General features: G+C 38.4%; 1 protein-coding gene and 1 pseudogene across 2 annotated transcripts in view; both read left to right on the top strand.

Annotated features, from left to right (window-relative positions):
- Nucleotides 1-20581, top strand: part of GIPC2 (GIPC PDZ domain containing family member 2) — a 97839-nt gene that overhangs the window by 38449 nt on the left and 38809 nt on the right. For both annotated transcript variants that reach the window (XM_017880104.1, XM_017880105.1), the window contains exon 3: nt 10286-10466. In XM_017880104.1, the coding sequence (XP_017735593.1) occupies nt 10286-10466 (181 nt within the window). The remainder of the gene's footprint in view (nt 1-10285; nt 10467-20581) is intronic.
- Nucleotides 6135-7353, top strand: LOC108534638 (translocon-associated protein subunit gamma pseudogene; annotated as a pseudogene).

Here is a 20581-nt window from a genome sequence, read left to right as displayed (position 1 = left end):
TTTTTTTTTTTTTTGTGACAATTGTGAATGAGATTGTCTTTCTGATTTGGTGCTTGGCTTGGCTGTTGGTGTATAGGAATGCTAGTAGGGATTTTTGTATCTTGATTTTGTATCTTGAAACTTTGCTGAAGTTGTTTATCAGCTGAAGGAGCTTTTGGGTCAAGACTATTGGGTTTTCCAGATATAGAATCATGTCATCTGCAAACAGAGATAGTTTGACTTCCTCTTTCCCTATTTGGATGGCCTTTATTGCTTTCTTCTGCCTGATTGCTCTGGCTAGGACTTCCAATACTATGTTAGGTAGGAGTGGTGAGACAGAACATCCTTGTCTTGTGCTGGTTTTCAGGAGGAATGCTTCTGGCTTTTTTCCATTCAGTATAATGTTGGCTGTGGGTTTGTCATAGATTGGTCTTATTATTTTGATGTATGTTACTTCGATACCTCGTTTGATGAGAGTTTTTAACATGAAAGGGTGTTGAATTTTATCAAAAGCCGTTTCTGCATCTATTGAGATAATAATATTGTTTTTGTATTTAGTTCTGTTTATGTGATGAAGCATATTTATTGATATGATTACGCTGAACCAATCTTGCATCCTGGGCTTGAAGCCTACTTGATCATGCTGGATTAGCTTTTTGATGTGCTGCTGGATTTGATTTGCAAATATTTTGTTGAGGATGTTTGCATCAATGTTCAGCAAGGATATTGGCCTGAAGTTTTCTTTTTTTGTTGTGTCTCTGCCAGGTTTTCATATCAGGATGATGGTGGCTTCATAGAATGAGTTGGGCCGGAGTCCCTCTTCCTCAATAGTTTCTGTAGGAAGGGCACCAGCTTTTCTTTGTATATTTGGTAGAATTCAGTTGTGAATCCATCAGGTTCTAGGCTTTTTTTTGGTTGGTAGGTTATTTATTACTGATTCAATTTCATTATTGGTCTGTTCAGGAAATCAGTTTCTTCCTGGTCCAGTCTTGGGAGAGTGTATGTGTCCAGGAATTTATTCATCTCTTCTAGTTTTCTAGTTTGTGTGCATAGAGGTGTTTATAGTAGTTTCTGATAGTTATTTTTATTTCTGTGGGTTCAGTGGTTATGTTTTCTTCATCATTTCTAATTGTGTTTATTTAGATCTTCTCTCTTTTCTTCTTTCTTAGTCTAGCTAGTGGCCTATCTTTTTTTTTCATAAAACCAACTCCTGGATGCATTGACCTTTTGAATGGGTGTTTTTTGGTCTTGTTCAGTTCAGCTTTGGTTTTTGTTATTTCTTGTCTTCTGCTAACTTTGGAGTTGATTTGTTTTTGGTTCTCTAGGTCTCTTAGTTGTGATGTTAGGTAGTTAATTTGAGATCTTTCTAACTTTTTTAATGTGGGTATTATAGTGCTATAAATTTCCCTCTTAAAACCACCTTATCAGTGTCCCAGAGATTCTGGTATGTTGTATCTTTGTTCTCATTAGTTTCAAATAACTTGATTTCTGACTTAATTTCACTATTTACCCAAAAGTCATTCAGGAGCATGTTGTTTAATTTCCATGTAATTGCATGGGTTTTAGCAATTTTCTTGACTTGTATTTTTATTGCACCGTGGTCCAAGAGTATGTTTGGTATGATTTCAGTTCTTTTGCATTTGCTGAGGAGTGTTTTATGTCCAGTTATAATATGTGGTCAATTTTAGAGTATATGGCATGTGGTAATGACAAGAATGTATAGTCTGTTGTTTTTGGATGGAGAGTTCTGTAGAGGTCCTTCGGATCCATTTGGTCCAATGTTGAGTTCAGGTTCTGAATATCTTTCTTAATTTTCTACCTCAATGATCTGCCTACTACTGTCAGTAGAGTGTTGAAGTCTCCCACTATTGTTCTGTGGGAGTCTATGTCTCTTTGTAGGTCTTTAAGAACTTGCTTTATGAATCTGGGTGCTCCTGTGTTGGGTGCATATATATTTAGGATAGTTAGGTTGTCTTGTCAAATTGAACCCTTTTACCATTATATAATGCCCTTCTCTGTCTCTTTTGATTTTTGTTGTTTTGAAGTCTGTTTTTGTCTGAAACAAAACAGGGTTAGGATTGCAACCCCTACTGTTTTCTGTTTTCCATTTGCTTGGTACGTTTTTTTCTCCATCCCTTTATTTTGAATCTTGGATGTTATTTTGTGTGAGATGGATCTCTTGAAGACCGCATACAATTAGGTCTTGGTTCTTTATCCAGCTTGCCACTCTGTGCCTTTTAAGTGTGACATTTAGCCTGTTTACATTCAAAGTTAGTATTGATATGTGTGGATTTGATCCTATCTGTGTTTTATTAGCTGGTTATTATGTTGGCTTCTTTGTGTGATTGCTTTATATTAACACTGGTCTGTGTGTAAGTATGTTTTGTATTAGCTGGTACAGTGCTCAGAGAAATCAGAGAAGAGACAAGCACATGGAAAAATATCTCGTGCTTGTGGATGGGAAGAGTCAATGTCATTAAAATGGCCGTACTACCTAAATCAATTTACAGATTCAATGCTATTCCTATCAAATTACTGATGCCATTCTTCATAGAACTATAAAAATTTATTTAAAAATTCATATGGAATAATGACAACAAAAAAGCCTGAATAGCCAAGATAATCCTAAGTGAAAAGAACAAAGCTGGAGGCATCATATTACCTGACTTCACACTGTACTACAGGGCTACAGTAACTAAACAGCATGGTATTGGTACAAAAACAGGCACATAGACCAATGGAACAGCGTGGAGAGGACAGAAATAAGGCTGCACAGCTACAACCACCTGATCTTTAACAAAGCTGACAAAAACAAGCAATGGGGAAGACTCCCTATTTAATAAATGATGCTGGGATAGCCATATGCAGCCAATAAATGATGCTGGCTAGCCATATGCAGAAGACTGAAGCTGGACCCCTCCTTACACCATATATAATAATTAAGAAGAATTAAAGACTTAAATGTAAAATTCAAAACTATAAAAACTCTGGAAGACAACACAGGCAATATCATTCTGAACATCGGAATGGGCAAAGATTTCATGACAAAGACACCAAAGCAATCCGAATAGAAGCAAATATTGACAAATGGGATCTAATTAAACTTAGGAGCTTCTGCACAGCAAGAGAAACTATCAACAGAGTAAACAGACAACCTACAGAATAGGAGAAAATATTTGCAAACTGTGTATCTGATAAAGGTCTAATATCCAGCATCTATAAGCAAAGTTACCAGAAAAAAAAGACAACTCCATTAAAAAGTGGACAAAGGACATGAACAGACACTTTTCAAAAGCAGACACACATGTGGCCAACAATCATATTAAAAAAAAAGAAGCTTAACCTCACTGATCATTAGAGAAATGCAAATCAAAACCACAATGAGATACCATCTCACACCAGTCAGAATGGCTGTTATTAAAAAGTAAAAAAATAAGATGTTGGTGAGGTTGCGGAGAAAAGGGAACCACCATACACTGTTGGTGTGAGTGTAAATTAGTTCAGCCATTGTGGAAAACAGTATGGCAATTCCTCAGAGAGTTAAAAGCAGAACTACTGTTTGACTCAGCAATCTCATTACTGGGTGTATACCCAGAGGATTAGAAAGCATTCTGCCATAAAGACACATACATATGTATGTTTATTGCAGCACTGTTCACAATAGCAATGACATGAAATCAACCTAAATGCCAATCAACAGCAGATTGGATAAAGAAAACATGCTACATATACACCATGGAATACTATGCAGCATAAAAAAGAATGAGATCATGTCTTTTGTGGGAGCGTGAATGGAGCTGGAGACTATTATCTTCAGCAAACTAATGCAGGAAGGAAGAGAAAACCAAATACTGCATGTTCTCACTTATAAGTGGGAGCTAAATGATGAGAACTTATGAACACAAAGGAGGAAACAACAGACACTGGGGTCTACTTGACCCCAGTCATAGTGAGACCCTGTGTCTACAACAAATAGAAAGTCCCTTGACCCCAACATAGTGAGACGCTGTCTCTACAGCAAATGGAAAAAATTATCTGGGTATAGTGGCATGCACCTATAGTCCCAGCTACTCATGAGGCTGAGGTGGGAGAATTGCTTGAGCCTGGTGAAATCAAGGTTGCAGTGAGCAATGATCGTGCCACCACTCTCCAGCGTGGGTAAAACAGAGCAAGACACTGTCTCTTAAAAAAAAAAGTCAAACTATATTTAAAAATTCATTCAGAGATGTGTCACTCCTTCTCCTAACTCTTCTATCCCATTACTTTTCCACACTCCTTAGAGATAACCCATTTTATTAATTTCTGTTTTATCCTTCCTGTGTTTCTTTTTGCCAAGATAAGCAAAATGGAATGTTTCATGAGTTTGCATATCACCATGTGCAGAGACCATGCTGTGTGATTATAATTTTAATGTATGTGCTGCTGAAGTGAGCACTTGGTATGTTTTTAACTTGGCTGGAAATAGGAGTAGGTTAAAGTCAGAGTAGGACAGTGTGGTAGGTATTCAAATGAGGGTGGGCATTCCATGGTGAGAGAGGCGTTGCAGTGTGGTACATAGGGGCATGGACTTTAGAATCAGATAGGCCTGCTTTCAGTCTTAGCCAGATCACTTATTTACCAGGTGTGTAACATTGGCCAAGGCATAAAACTTTTCTGAGCCTTCTCTCAAGTGGGAACATTAGCACCTACGTTATAGTATTATTTGGGTTATAAATATAATTACATGCTTAAAATGTCTGCAGTATTCACAGTTAATAGCTAATATTTTAATAATTGTTCTAACAATAAACCATTACATAATTAGGAAAGATCAATGGCAGAAAAATGCATTTTATAGTTTTGTATAGTTCACACAGATGAAACTGGTTTTTTTGTTTGTTTGTTTTTTGTAGAGACAAGGTTTTGCCATGTTGCTCAGTTGAGCAGGGTTCAAGTAATCCCTTTCTCTAGGCTTCCCAAAATGCTGGGATTACAGGGATGAGCCACCATACATGGCCCAGATGAAATTTTTTAGGTGAAAAAACAACATACTTAAATGTTCATGATTTTAGTATCTAAGTCTCAACATTTCCAAGAAGAAAAAGTATATAAATAACTTAATCAGAAAATTAAGAGCATACATTTAACAAAACCTGTGTATAGTTAAGATAGTAGCTGGAAAATGTTTTCTGTAAAGTGCAGATGGTAAATATTTTGTGCTTTGTGGGTCATATGGTCTTTGCTGCAACTACTCAACTAAGCCCGTGTAGCACACAAACAGTTACAGATAATACTTAGATGAATGAGCATGCATGTTTCCCACTGAGACTTTACTCATAGACACTGTAATTTAAATTTCTTATAATTTTCACATCACAAATCTTCTTTTGATTTTTTTCTGAACCATTCAAAAAGGTAAAACCATTCATAAATCATGGGCCATATAAAAACAGGTGGTGGCCCATGGTGGAGGGTACACACCACCCTGGAGTTCTGCTGTGAGCCATAGTTTGATGACACCTGGTTTAAGAGAAGAGATTTGTACTTTAATTAATTAATTAACTTACTTATATATTGAGACGGAGTCTCACTCTGTCGCCCAGGCTGGAGTGCGGTGGTGTGATCTTGGCTCACTGCAACCTCTGCCTCCTTGGTTCAAGCGATTCTCCTGCCTTAGCCTCCTGAGTAGCTGGGATTATAGGAATGTGCCACCACGCCTGGGTAATTTTTGCATTTTTAGTAGAGACAGGGTTTCACCATGTTGGCCAGGCTGGTCTTGAACTCCTGACTTCAGGTGATCTGCCTGCCACGGCCTCCCAAAGTGCTGGGATTACAAGCATGAGCCACTGCGCCCGGCTGAGACTTGTATTTTCAAATTTAAAATAAAAATAAGGATTTATAACATGCAATTAAGAAATGAGCTAAATTGATTTTTAAAAACCCACCTGACTTTGTTTTAAATTGAAATAGTTTGACTAACCACAAAACTGTCATTCTCAGAATATCTCTTACAGACCTTTATGATTTGCCATACTTTTGCTTTAGTACACCACATTTTAGAGTGATCATTTCGAGAAATATGATACATCTTTCTAACATTTTACTTTTTCATTTGCCCAAACTAAGAATCAGCAAGACTGGAAATGTAGGAAGTCAAGGGGGCAAAGGATTATAGGATGGAAGCTAGGATCCGAGCAGAGATCTGTAAAGCCAGAATAGACATGATGATTTGTGAAAACAGATGTTTGAGATCTGGAGACCATGATGAGGTGTTGATGAAAAACAGCTTTAGTAGAAATAAGGAAATGGAAAATGGAAAAATAAGGCTGTCAAAAAAAAAATTCAGAGTTCAAAGGTGATAGATCATTCTGTACATTTGTAACCCAAAACTTTGTACTTTAGGTCAGAAGAACTTGGGTTCTATACCTTTTTTAAAGACATTTTTAATTTTAAAAATTATGTCATCTCTGTTTGACACCTAATTCTGTTGTTTATTATGTGTTATCTTGGGCAAGCCATGTAATTATTGTGGCTTAAATTCCTCATTCCTTAAATGGAATGATAAATATCCTTTTCCTAGGCTTATTGTGAGGACTGAATGAGATAACTATTTACAACTGTAGGACTGTTAGCTTATTATTATGAGCGAGGTTTGAGGACAGTGTTGGAAGGATCAGCAACACAAATCTCAAAGTTGCTGATCATAGCGACTGGACATGCAGCTCAGAGTCTGGTGCTTAAGATTTTAGGGAGAGTGGATCAGATAAGGCGGCCACAGGGGTGGAGCCAGGGGCCTTTGCCTGGCTTGACGGCTGGCTCTACCTTCTCTGTTCTCACCTCCCTTTCCGCTGTAGCTCCCAAAGGCAGCTCCAAACAGCCGTCCAAGGAGGACCTGCTCCTGCAGGATTTCAGCGGCAACCTCTCGGCCCAGTCCTTCGTGATCTTTTTCAGGAATGCTTTCGTCGTGTCTGCCATCCCCATCCAGTTATACTGGAGAATATGGCATATGGATCTTATTCAGTCTGCTGTTTTCTATAGTGTGATGATCCTAGAAAGTACATATTTGGTAGCCTTTGCATACAAGAATGTGAAATTTGTTCTCAAGCACAAAGTAGCACAGAAGAGGGAGGATGCAGTGATTCGAAAACTTTCTGAAGCTGATAATAGAAAGATGTCTCAGAAAGAGAAAAATGTAAGAATCTTGTGGAAGAAGAATGAAGTTGCTGATTCTGAAGCTACAACATTTTCCATCTTCTATAACAACACTCTGTTCCTGGTCTTGGTCATTGTTGCTTCTTCTTCATATTGAAGAACTTCAACCCCACAATGAACTACATTTTGTCCATAAGTGCTTCATCAGGACTCAACGCCCTCCTGTCTACTGGCTCCAAGTAGACTATGTCAGCTTCACCCCCTGGCTTTGTGTCTATGGGTGGCATGTGGTATATGGAAAAGTAGCAGGGTGCTCAGGGTGGGAGACACACAAGATGTTTTTGTAGTCTAGAGCCTTTAAAAAACCCAACAGAATATAATTCAGTATTTGTTTATTGGCTGTTTTTGACAGATTGTTGAAATTAAATGAATTGAAAAGGGAAAAAAAGATTTTAGGGAGAATGTATGCTGTCCTAGACTTCTGCTGACATCTGTGATGAGAAAGCAGAATTCTCTAAATATATGGGATGAACATAATGGGAGATACTATAATAATGATCTGAAATGGTTGGAAACTTCTATGTTTAATAACGTAAATCCTATCTTCCAATAAGTAAATAAATCTTCTCTACCTTTGCAGCATCAAGCTCCAAAGACAGGTGAAAGTTCCTAAGTGTTATAGAGAATAGTATAAATAACTCAGTAAATAAAGTATAGCATTAATGCCTCTTTTTTTCCCTCTTATTCCTTTGCATCTGATTAGTACCTTTGGCAATATTATTAATCTCTGTCAAGTTATTGTATGATTATCAAAGCACATTAGGTTTCAGAAACTTGTCTCCATTGCTCCCGTATTGTTTATTCTACCCACTTTGGAGGCTAAGGCTCAGGTAACCCATAAAATATATAATCCATGTCTTCAACTTTACTTCTATATCTGGTTCATCTTCTCCAAGTTCCCTATATTGATTTTCCTGTGTCTTCATTCCAGATTCTTATCTGCTGCCTCTGATAGTGATATGTGCTGTGACTTTTCTCTTGCTACCTGGACTCTCACCCTGCTACCTGCTCTGACTTCTGGTAACTGCCTTTCTCTCCCTCTATCTGGGCACTATTCTGGTTGCTGAGGCATCTCTAGGATTGATGAGGCGACTCATGGGCCTCTGCAACCCTACATTTCTGTTACTCTGACCTTTAATTTGCTGGTGAGATTCAGATGTGTCTTCAAAGTCTGTAACTTTTATATAATGTTTATTTAAAATAAAATTGTAACTCTAAATCTTAAGCTAAAAATGCTGTGTGGTGAGACTCTGATATTTGTATGGTGTAGTTGACCAAAGAAAAAAATAAATTCAAGATATGTCGAGATAAATTAGAATAAAAGCTAAGAAGAAAAATCAAAGTTAAATATTGATTATTGAATTCTTTGATGATTTATGAATTGTGGAACAGTATTTAATAGTTTTTTCTTCTTTAGACTTTAGTCTTCTTCAATCTTGTTTATTTTTCTGTGACAGTTCAGAAACTCTAGTTGTACTGAGTGGTTCCCATTGTTTCTGTTAGCAATATAAGTTTAATATGGGTTTTTAATAAAACAATGTCAGGTAGACTATGAAACTTGTGGTTTCTTTGCTTAACTATTTGTAATGACAGTGGGCTCTGTTAAAGTTGGCGTTATTGTGACATTTGCATATAGCATGTTAACAGTCATTATTAGAATGAATGAACATAGCAATATTCTTAAAATTTGGGGTAAAAAAGAAATCTGTTGTGAGTTTTGATTTATAATAATGAAATTTAAATGTTAAAAATGCTTAACCTTCCTAAGTTACTCTTGTTCCTGATGACAATATGATGGAGATGTTGGAGGTAGATGAGATCTGTTTTCTCCTAGCTCTTGGACACAATGATCAATCACCCTGCTGATTCAGAAGATGTTATACTTCCAACTAGCAAGGGTGGAGAATACACAGCCTTTAGTATACAATAGCAGCTGCTCCTGATATTGCTATCATTCCTATGAAGGATTTGGGACTTCTGAGACAGGTTATGGCCTTCATTTTGCCCTATTCCTCATCACCGTGGAAGAACTTGTACATCCTCTGCAGGACTGTTTTCTGCAATTCTGGAAGAGTTTTCTGGAGCTCCTCTGCCTAAATTCTTTCAGAAGTTCTTGGGAATACTAAATACCATTTTGAGACTCTACCCTGAGGATGTATTATAGAGAAGTAAGATAAAGAAAGACCAACTTGAAGTTTCTCCTTGGGGTCCTACATTCTCTTCATCTAAAATACATAAATGAAAAACAATAGCATCAAATCACCCTTACTGGCTCCCAAAATGATAACCATACTTGTCTTTTATTAGGTATCAAGCATCTTAGCTAAGATGGTATTATTCTTTGTATCTTTGCATTTGTAACTAAATGCGGCCAATTGAAAAAGCTCAAGCTCTATTCTTATGTGATGGGCCTCAATTGAAATGATTCAGTAATCACTTATGAAGGGACTTTGCGGATATTGTGCTAGGCACAGACGTGCAGAGTAAATAAGACCATCTCTGTCCTCAAGGATATTAGTTTAGTAATGGAGACAGAAGTAAATGAACAATCACACTGTGGTATGTTGAATCCGGCAAATTACTTGATCTTCTGAAGCTTTAATCTTCCTGACCTGTGACATGAGAATCTCATAAAGTTTGTTAGAATTAAATGAAATAACAAATATAAAGTGCTTAGTTTAGAGTTCAGCATATACAGCAAAATGTACTATAGAAGCATGAGAGTGGCACCTTACCCATTCTTGGGGGAGTGGGTTGGGGAATGTCAGGAAAAGCTTCCCAGAGGAGGTAGTAACTATGAGTGAGCTGAATTCCGAATGATAAGGAAGACAAAGAATGGTTGGAGGTAAGATAGTGGTTCTTGGTTGCTCAGTCTTCCATCTCTAACTGAGCATCAGACTGCATTGTTATGTCAATACATTGTATATAACGTCTCGAAAGCATAAAAAGTACTGTTACACAGTTTTGTTTTGTTTTTAAACCTATAGCACCTGTTATTGTCTCCCATTCAAGTACTAACCAGGCCCGAACCTGCTTAGCTTCCAAAATCAGATGAGACTGGTGCATTCATTACACAGTTCTATTTTATATTATGTTATCATTAATTTTCTTTCAGAGAATTAAAGATGGTGGTGTTATTGACTCAATTAAAACAATCTGTGTTGGGGATCATATTGAATCCATAAATGGAGAAAATATTGTTGGGTGGCGTCACTATGATGTTGCTAAGAAGTTAAAGGAATTAAAAAAAGAGGAACTGTTTACCATGAAGTTAATAGAACCTAAGAAGGCATTTGGTAAGTCAGGGGTCGGTGGGTGGGTGTGTGAAATGTTCCCTTTCCCTGATTTTTCTTTCTAAGGGAAATGAGTACTGTGGTATGGTCCTTTGTGCTTTTAGTGTCTTCTTATCTAACATATCAGTTAAAAATATAGAAAATGGTAGCACTACTTATAAGAAAGACAACTATTGAAGGAAGAAAAAGGAGAAAATTATTGCCTTGTAAAAGGACATTTTCCAAACATTTGAAATTACAAAGTCTAATGTCTAGCGACTGAATTTGATGTAGCTGCTCCTGTCTCTGAGAACAGCACATTGTATTGTTTTCATTTTGCTGAGCAGTAAGATTTTTGACTGAGCTCTTTAAACCATAATAACTTGCTCATGGATCTCAGCAGCAAAAATTGTAGTTATATACAGAATGGTATTTAAAATAGTTATCTAGTCCATTTTATCTAGTTCATTTTAAAGACCTCCTTCCCCAATATCTTTCCTCCATTGGGGTTTGAATTTGGCAGCGTGGGATGGTATGAAATTATTTCCACTTTGGGGCGACATCTGTACTTGCTTGGTTTTAGCCATGGCAGCTGTATTCCAACTGTTGTTCAATCACCCAGGGCTATCTCATCTACAGAAAAATGTGCCAGCTTCTCTCTTACCACCCAGAACTATTTTAATAAGCCAAACCAAGGCCTAGCATTCATCAGCGTTAAAATATCTTTAGCAGAATCATCTCAGGCTTGCTCTTACTCATCATGACCCCACGCACACTATGTTCTTTCCTTTGTTCACAGAACATAAATATTCCTTTTAGTTTGTCTCTAATGCCATTTTCTCAGGGCAGTTATTGGAAATAATGGAAGAATGCAGTGGATCTGGGGAATTACGTTTTCTCTCTCTTAGCAAGTAAGTGACAGGTCCTAGACATATGGAATTAGAATTTTTTCTCTGCTTCTACATGATTCTGCACCATTTAACAGAAATACAAGTGTAGGTTATATTACCTGTGGGAGACAGTTTTCCAGAAGGTGTAAGAAAAAGATGCCTTATACCAGTACCTCCTGGAGGGAGCACTCTAGGAACTACCTCTGTAGATGCTGTGATTCTTCCTGGTCCCTTGCAGCATCTGAGCTCACTTCTCACAGAGGAAGGAAAGCAGCACTCAGGTTTCTATCCAGTAACTCTTTTCAAGATGGCTTCATTTGGTAACCTGACTCCCCAGATAACATGGTGAAATAAGTTGACAGGGTGTAGATGGTTTGCAATAAGTATTCTTATTTGATTTAGACTCTTTGTAAATCAAAGCTGTTCTATTAGTACAACTCGAGAAATCTATTTTTTTCTGTATTTATCTCCACTATATAATCTGTTTCCAGAGTAAATTTTTCTGGTTTTTTTTTCCCCCATTGTCTGCATCTAAATCTTTTGGTCCCTGTGTCTTTGTATAAAGTTGTTGGTATACCTTAACTTGGATGCTAGGTTGGTGATAGTCTTAAATGTTACAAAGCTCATTGTATTTAGCTATTATTGTTCCACGATTAGATTTTCCCTTCGATATCAGACACGTGTAGAGTCAGAATACTTCACTGCCTTATGTACCTAACTACTGTTGAACCGGCTTTCTGTTGCCTCATGAAATCAATGGGCACATTTGCGAAGCACTCTGAGTAGGATTTTCCTAATAGAGGTATATTATTTGAGCACACTGAATTCTGGTAGTGCTGTTGGTTAGGACACCCAGAGATTGACTTTGGAGGAGTAAGTTTTTATTTTCCAAGGTTTCTGTGGAAGTTTAACTCAAGCTGCTGGTCTTTATGCATTTTCCGTGCTGTGGATTGATTCTTGACTCTGGGCCCTAGCGTGAGGGGTTTCTTTCTTAAAAGTAAGCCTGGCTGCTCTGCCTATCCTCCAGCCCCGAATTTTTCTGCTTATTGTTTTGCCTCTGGGATAAAGACAAAGCTACTTTGTTCCTCATCCTTTGGCTTCATCCCAGTGCTTAGCTCTTTGCCAGAGAGGGGAATATACATCAGGGGGTACTTGGGGAATCAGGCTTCCCCCAATTCTCTTGGTTCTAATCTTATCTTTTGCTATGTTTCCTTCCTTTTTTCCTGTATTTTCTAGCGTTATTATTGACTCAGGGCCAATAATTCAAATTTCATAGTCCTTTATGATTATCTGACTCTCTGTCCTCTTGGATTTCTACCAGGAAAAGGGCCAGTCTTAGTGAGGCAGAGTTTTCTCTGCGTTCAGATAGGCCACCTTGGCTGTAGCTAAGTCACTTATAGGATCTTAACAAAAGCTGTCAGAAATGGCTATATGCATCAGTATTTTGACATTTTCCTACCAACTTCCCTAAAGACTTAGCCTGGAGAGGCATGTGGACTATATCCCAAATCACAAGAGGAAGGAGCATAGTTGGCTGCTTTGCAATGGCATAACTAGGACTGCAAGCACCGCTTCTTTGTAGTGGGTGGGGAAATCCTTACTGCCTGCCTTCATGTCCATATTTTAGGTCCACTACTCGCTACACTCCACTTCCAGGGGCCATTATATGTGTTAATATTCTTTGATGGAGAGCTATGCAATAAACACTATCTAATTTCAGAAAAAGGCATTTATTGGAGACTACCATGTAGGTCCCAGAAACAGTCAATCGAGCCTTGACAAGGTCAGGAACCAACCCTGTTTCAGGGATGTGTGTACCAGGAACCCTTCATGGCACTGGCTGAATTGACTCCGGGCAATTATTTTCTATTTTCATATAACTTCACTCAGGATTCAGGTGGAGAGGTGGAGCAACTAAGTAGGTCTTATACCCATCTTGATAATGGGGAAGGCAGGCTATATGAGAGACCTACCAAAATCCCACATAACAGGAAGGGATAAGTTTCCTTACAGGTAGGAAAAAAGTAGCAGATCCCCATTTTGCTATTTCTCCTTAGCTGTTATATCTTGTTCTGCAGGGACAGCAGTGTTGATTTTTCTCTTGATTTTGAATCTGACTGTAGCCATGTATGATATCTATCAGTCTGGGAGTATTGGAATGGATTTGGAGGGAGAAGGGTATTGTAAATGGTTGTGGGCATTTGGCCTTGGATTTTATTTTTCTGCTATGAGTTGGGTGCCACATACATAGCTGTTTGGCAGTGGACTATCTAGAGATGATGACAGCATCCAACTTTCTTTCAGAGAAAGAGTAAAGTCACATTTTCCTTGGTGCTGGCCATCAGATTTGGAGGGGACCATAATTACCAGTTGTGACTACATTTCTAGAAAGATTTTTAATTTATGTATCTCACAAATTATTGAGACTCTTCTGTGTTTCAGGTACTCTGCGTGGCATAGAAAATACTAAGGAGGAAGACTAAGCTATGGCTCCTGCCTTTTGAGGAGCTCATAGTCTAGCAGGAGGCTGTTATGGGCTGAATTGTGTTCTTCAAAATTCACATGTTGAAGTCCTAATCTTCAGTACCTTAGAATGCAATTGGATTTGTAGATAAGGCCTTTAAAAAGGTAACTAGGTTAAAGAGGTAACTAGGTTAAAATGAGGTCATTAGGGTGGGCCCTAATCCAATATAACTGGTGTACTTATTAGAAGAGGAAATTTAGACACAGACACAGGGAGGATGCCATTTGAACTTGAAGATAACTATCTATCTGTAAGTCAAGGAGAGAGGCCTCAGAAGAAACCAACCCTAGAGAAACTTTGATCCTGAACTTCTGGCCTCCAGAACTCTGAGAAAATAAATTTCTATTGTTTAAGCCACCTAATCTATGGTACTTTGTTATGGCAGCACTAGGAAATTATAGAGGATAATAGGAAAAAAATTATAGTACCAGTTCTTTGACTATGGAAGTAGATCTTGGGCTTTCTAATAATCTAGAAGGTACTGGTATTTTAGCATTCCTCTGGCCTTGGGAAGATAGCAAGAGCACACTGATATGTTTCCATTCTGACATTTGTTGAGCAATTAGTATATGCTTGTCTTAGGGTATTAGTTGTCCTAGACAATCATAGTCACCTTTTATTGAAAGTGTACTATATACCATTACCATACCACCTGCTTGGTACATGCATGAATAAGATCCAGATCTAGGAACTCATGTCTAGTGAGAAGAGATGGATATGCAAAAATAAATAAATTTAATAAAGGCTGTTAGAGGTACTAAAATATACTGGATGTATAGAGGTGGGAGACATCAAGTGTATTTAAGAAGTTCAGGAAAAGCTTTTCTTTTCTTTTTCTATTTTTTTTTTTTTTGAGACAGAGTTTTGCTTTGTCGCCCAGGATGGAGTACAGTGTCGTGATCTCAGCTCATTGCAACCTCCACCTCTCAGGTTCAAGTGATTCTCCTGCCTCAGCCTCCCGAGCAGCTGGAACTACACGCGTGTGCCACCATGTCTGGCTAATTGTTTGTATTTTTAGTAGAGACAGGGTTTAGCCAGGATGGTCTCAATCTCCTGACCTCGTGATCCACCCGCCTTGGCCTCCCGAAGTGCTAGGATTACAGGTGTGAGTCACTGCGCCCAGCCAGGAAAAGCTTTCTAAGGAAAGAGATTTGAGTTGAGTCTGAAGGGATGAATAGTGCTTACTTAGTGGATGAATTGGGGAAGGTTGTCCTGGGAAGTGGGAACAGAATAAGCAAAGTTACAGAGATAGAGAATACCATGTTTGCCAGTGTTTTTGGTTAGAGGTTATATAGGTGGTGGTGTCACAGGAAATGAAGCTCAAGAATCAGTAGAGAACAAATATATCAAGAGCCTTATATATGAAGATAAAGACTGGGCAATAAAGAGGCAGAGGGGTAACATGATGAGTCTTTAATTTTACAAAGATATTTTGGAGACTGTTAGATAAAGGGATATGAGATAGAGATTAGGAGATCATAAAGGTTCTATTAACAATAATAGCTATCATTTGTTCAGTGCGAGAGAGATGAATTAAGGCAGTGCCTGTAGGCATGAAGAGAAGAGAAATGGTTTGGAGGAATAGATAGTGGTGTGCTGGAGCCATTGGTACACATCTCTTCCTTCACTGACATCAGGTTGATTGTTTTAAATTAGCTATAATGGGATATTCATAAAAGAGAAATAGGTAAGTCCTGTAAGTCAGGGCTCTTTATTTTAATTTTTTTAGTGTGGAGAGCTGATTGTTAAATGTTTACCTGCACACCACTGAATAATGAGATTGAATTTTTAACCTGTTGGACATAGAAATAAACGAAGGAGAGACTGCAAATGATGACCTTAGATTTGTGGCTTCAGGGAGGGAGTATGGTGCCATTCTTTAAGATGAGGAAAGCTGGTAAAGAAGTAGATATGGACAAGGAGATAGGATAGGAAATAAATTATAAGTATAATTTTGGACTAAATGAGTTTGAAATCTGCGGGACGATTCAGTTAGACTTGTACAAAAGGGCTGGGTGTGGTGGTTCACACCTGTAATCCCAGCACTTTGGGAGGTTGAGGAGGGAGGGTCACTTGAGGTCAGGAGTTCGAGACCAGCCTGGCCAATGTGGTGAAACCCTGTCTCTTCTAAAAATACAAAAATTAGCTAGAAATGGTGGCAAGCACCTCTAGTCCCGGTTGCTCGGGAGGCTGAGGCAGGAGAATCACTTGAATATGGTAGGTGGAGGTTGCAGTGAGCCGAGATCATGCCATTGCACTCCAGCCTGGGCAACAGAGTGAGACCCTGTCAAAAAATAAAAAAATACACACACACACACACACACACACACATACACATACACACACAGGAGGTAGATGAGCATCGATAATTGGGGCCTAGAGAATGAGATTTATGAGTAATTTTCTTTGATCAGTAGCAGAAGCCATGGAAATAGATTGAATCACTGAGAGTGATAAAAGGACCAAAAACAGAACGTTGAGGGGAACACCAGCATTTAAGGGGCAGAAAGAGAAGGAGGAGCCAGCACTGAGGAATGGCCAGACATGGACGAGATGGCCTTCTGGGTGGCCTTTATCCAAGTACTCAAGATCAAGTCACTTGTCGCACGAGCAGATGCTGCACTGCACTTTCCCAAGTTGGCTGTGGGGCTCTGAGGGAGGAATAAAGGTCGTTAGAAAATGTACCCTCAAAATCTTCTGTGCTGGTCAGAATTTAAATTACTGTTTTTCAGCCAGTAGGTTTCAACCAGTGTGTTTAGAACACAAAGTAGAATAGGGTTGAAAACATTGTGCTTTGTACATTGTAAATATTGTTTCAGTTACAAATGAATATGTGTGTTTCAGTTTTATTATCTTTGTGTATATCTATGGGTCATGATATAATGCATGTATTTCTTACTGTGGGTCACAGAAAAAAAACATTTGAAAGCCACTGGCTTAAATGACTCCCTTGTCGAAAGTTTGTAGTTGAATGGGAAATCTTTCCCATACTTAACATGATTTCTCCTGGTCAGCTGGTTACTGATCCAGATTTTCCTTCTTCTAGCCATGAGTTGATGGCAGCATTCCCAGTCCTTATCAAGTATCGACTGGAATGTCTGTAGTGGTATTTTTTAGGGCATGGTTCACTTCCTTTCTCCTTTTGCCAATGAAAAGGAACATGTCTTTACAATGAGCTCAACCCTGCAGAGTTTGCCCTGTAAACCTAGATTTTCCCAAGGCCATGAAAATCCCTCTTCCATTTAAATGACTCTAAGGCCAGACAAGACCAACTCGTTTGTTTTCCTATAAGGTCTTTTAAATGCAGAAAAACAACAAATCCATGAAGCTTTGATTCGGTTTTACTTAAATGAGTTTCAACTTCATTTATCCTGCAAGTTTTTCCAATTTGTGATTCTTGCGTGCCCTTTATGGAAAGAGGTTTGAGGAAGGAGGCCTGAAATGTTTCTGTAAGAGTTTTCAAAACCAGAAAGAAAATTGGAAGAAAAAAACTTACCTTCTAAAGCATTTATGGTCTTTATTTTAGGGTTAGATTTTGTAACAGATCATTGGGTTATGTCTTCTTTTAGAAGGTTCATTTCTGTGCTGTGTATCCATCAGAATAGGATGTTAAGTATGTGAAGTGCATCTTAGTCTTTTGAGTCATTCACAGCTGGAAAACTCAGACTTCATCTTCATGATTCAGCTTAGCTGATGTACTCACTTCAAAGGCTAAGCCTATTTGATATTAAGAGATAAACTGTGACTTTTAAGTTTTATATGACTTTTTAGATAGACATTTCAAACATTTAAAAATTACATTTTATTATTCATGCTGTATCTAGGGAAAAATTTCAATCAATCAATACTTTTGGTACCTTTTCATATATACTGAATTCTACAAAATATATTTGGGAATATGAAAAAAGTTATGAAAGAGATGATAAATTGCAGTAGTTAAGTGTGTAGGCTCTGCCAGGGACTGGCTTGTGATATGTGACATTGGGTAAGTTACTTAACCTTTCTGTGCCTTGGTCTTCTCATACAAAATGTGAAGATGTGTCTACCACATTGAGCTGTTATGAGGATTAAATGATTAAACATGAAAAAAATCACAGAGCAGTCCCTGATACATAGTAAGTCTTCAAGAAGAGTTATCTGTTATTATTACTATTATTATAAAGGTGTATCATTTTCTTTAAGGAATAATTTTAGAAACAAGATAAACCCAGTGAAACAGGAAAATCAATGTGGATGAATTGGTGATCAACAAGTATTTGTTGAGAATTCTGGCACTGTTTGGATTCTGGAAAGACAGATGACAATATCACATCTCATATCAACTAATGAAATATGTCAGTACATCATAATAGTAGCTGCCATTTGCTTTTCCTGGTACTTTCTAAGTAGGAAATCATTTAGTCCTCACAACCACCCTGAAAGGTGAAGCAGTTTGCCCAAGGTTGCAGCTAGTGAACGAGGGAGGCAGACTTCTAAGCCAAGCAGTCAGCTTCCAGAGCCAGCTCTCTAACAGCTGTTACAGTGAGTCAGCATGCTTGCTGTCCTCAGGGAACTTATAGTTTACATAAAGAGGCAGATACATTAAGAATCAAGTAATTCTACTAACAATAATAGCTACCATTGAATGCTATATTTGAAATATAGTATAGTGGTGAAGAGCATAGACTGTGAGCTCAATTGCTTGGGTTTGATTCCTATCTTGGCTCCTTTTAAACTGTGTGATTTGGGGTGTTATTTAACCCCTCTATATGCCTGTTTACTTAACTATAAAGTATTTTGAGGATGAAATGAGTTAATGTATGTATGTGCTTAGAAGAGTGCTATGTAATTGCAACCCATTGCGACCAGGACTACTGCTATTATGGCCTGACTTAATAATCCTCATGCCATTCCTATGAGGGTTTTTCAGCTAAGTAAACTGAGGCTTGGACAGTTAATTCATTAAGGCTGCCCAGTGGTGGGCTAAGTGTGGCCATAGCACTCCAGTCCTGTTTGCTCTTGAGGCTTGTACTCTGAACATTATGTGTTACTGCCTCTTCAGAACATAATGCAGACCATGATCCATGCTATAGTGCAGATTTAAACAGTGACATTTATCTGAGAGCTGACTTGTCCATGATTGGGAGGGGTTCTAAGGCTTAGAGAGTGATAGGGATTGGGAGGTGGTAAGATTGGAAAGAAACTTCCTCAAGAAAGAAAGCTGTGAGACAGGTGATTTGTGGCAGATCCCACCAGTATCAGGGATCAATGTCCCATTCTCATGAAAGGCGACAGGACATCTGATAGAATGGCGTAAGGATATTAGAGCTTTTAAGTGCTATGGGCTTGCGATCTCAGGTGAAAGACCCTTGTACACACTGGGTGTGGGTGCGGGGGTGGCCTGTGAGTGCACACACTGACTTGGACATAGAGCTTCATGGTCTGGTCTATGATGGACAGAGTGCACCATCAGCCTTCTGAAGCCTGCGAGATGAGGAGAGGCCTTCAAAGCAAAACCGAAACTAAATTTCTCACCAAACCTGTGCCATGCCAGGTTGGGGGGTGGTGCTCAAAGTCAGATTCAGTTTGGCATTTGTTACATTCAGAATTGTGGAGTAAAATTTAAAAGCCGCTATGGAAATCTAAATGGATGTTCGGAGAAGGAAAACAACATTGAGTAGGCTGGACTACGTGAGCAAGATCCCTGAAAGATGGCACTTGAACTTGTCCTTGAAGGGTGGGAGGAAACATAGAGACAAGGGAAGGAAGGTTTCCTGTGAGAAGTGCTAAAGACAGGGAGGAACCTAGCTTTGCAGGGACTGTAGCAAATCAGGCTGCAAAAGCAGCTCAGGACCCTATTAATAAGAGCTCTGAAAACTAGGTGGGGAACCCAAGCTTGTTTTAAAGAGTAATAGGGAATCATTTAGATGATGTTGGAACTGAAGAATGACATGATGAGCAGATATTTGGGAATTAAGCCCAGGAGACCAATGTGGCTATATTTGACTAGAGGAGAAACCATGTAAGAGGCTGTTGGAACAGTACAGGAGGAAATGATCAGGGCTGGGATTAGGGGCAGCAGTGGGAATTCAAAGGAAATAAAAAGCGTGAGTAATATTGTAAGGGTAAAAATGGGGTAGGAGGTGGATTGATGACACTTAGCTAAAGGGGAGAGGACAGAAGGTTCAGAAGCAAATGTCACTCCCAAGATTTCTATCCTAGGAACCTGTGATAACAATGATGCTATAATTGGAAATGAGGCAGTTGGGATGTAGAATGGTTTGGGGGACATTCAGGGAGAAAAGTTCAGTTTCAGGTGTACTGCATTTTATGACAGTGGTACTCTCATGTATTGTTTGGCAAAGTAAGTGTACACAGTGACAAATTTTGAGGGGCAGAGCATACTATCGATCATTTTATTATGTAGTCGAGTTTTTCTGACAAATGCACTTTGGCTTAACATTTGTCACAAAGATATTATGGGAGAAGATTAAAAAAATCTAAGTTCCCTTTTGTGGAGTGTGGCAGATGTGTTAGACAAGTGCTGAGTGTAATTGATAAATTGGTTTTCAAGGTAGAGACCCAGCTGGATACCTAAATATAGATCCTTTCTACTCTAGTTGTAAACTTTCATTAAAAAAATTTTATCCAATGCTTAGTTTTAATCTGAGAAAATGAAATTATTATAATCCATAATACTAAAAACTTTGTAAGCTATAGTTTTCAAGACTTTTACCCTAAACAGT

This window comes from Rhinopithecus bieti, unplaced genomic scaffold, assembly GCF_001698545.2.
Source record: "Rhinopithecus bieti isolate Rb0 unplaced genomic scaffold, ASM169854v2 scaffold_12238, whole genome shotgun sequence".
Classification (NCBI taxonomy): Eukaryota; Metazoa; Chordata; class Mammalia; order Primates; family Cercopithecidae; genus Rhinopithecus; species Rhinopithecus bieti.
This window is presented reverse-complemented; position numbering and strand designations above follow the sequence as displayed.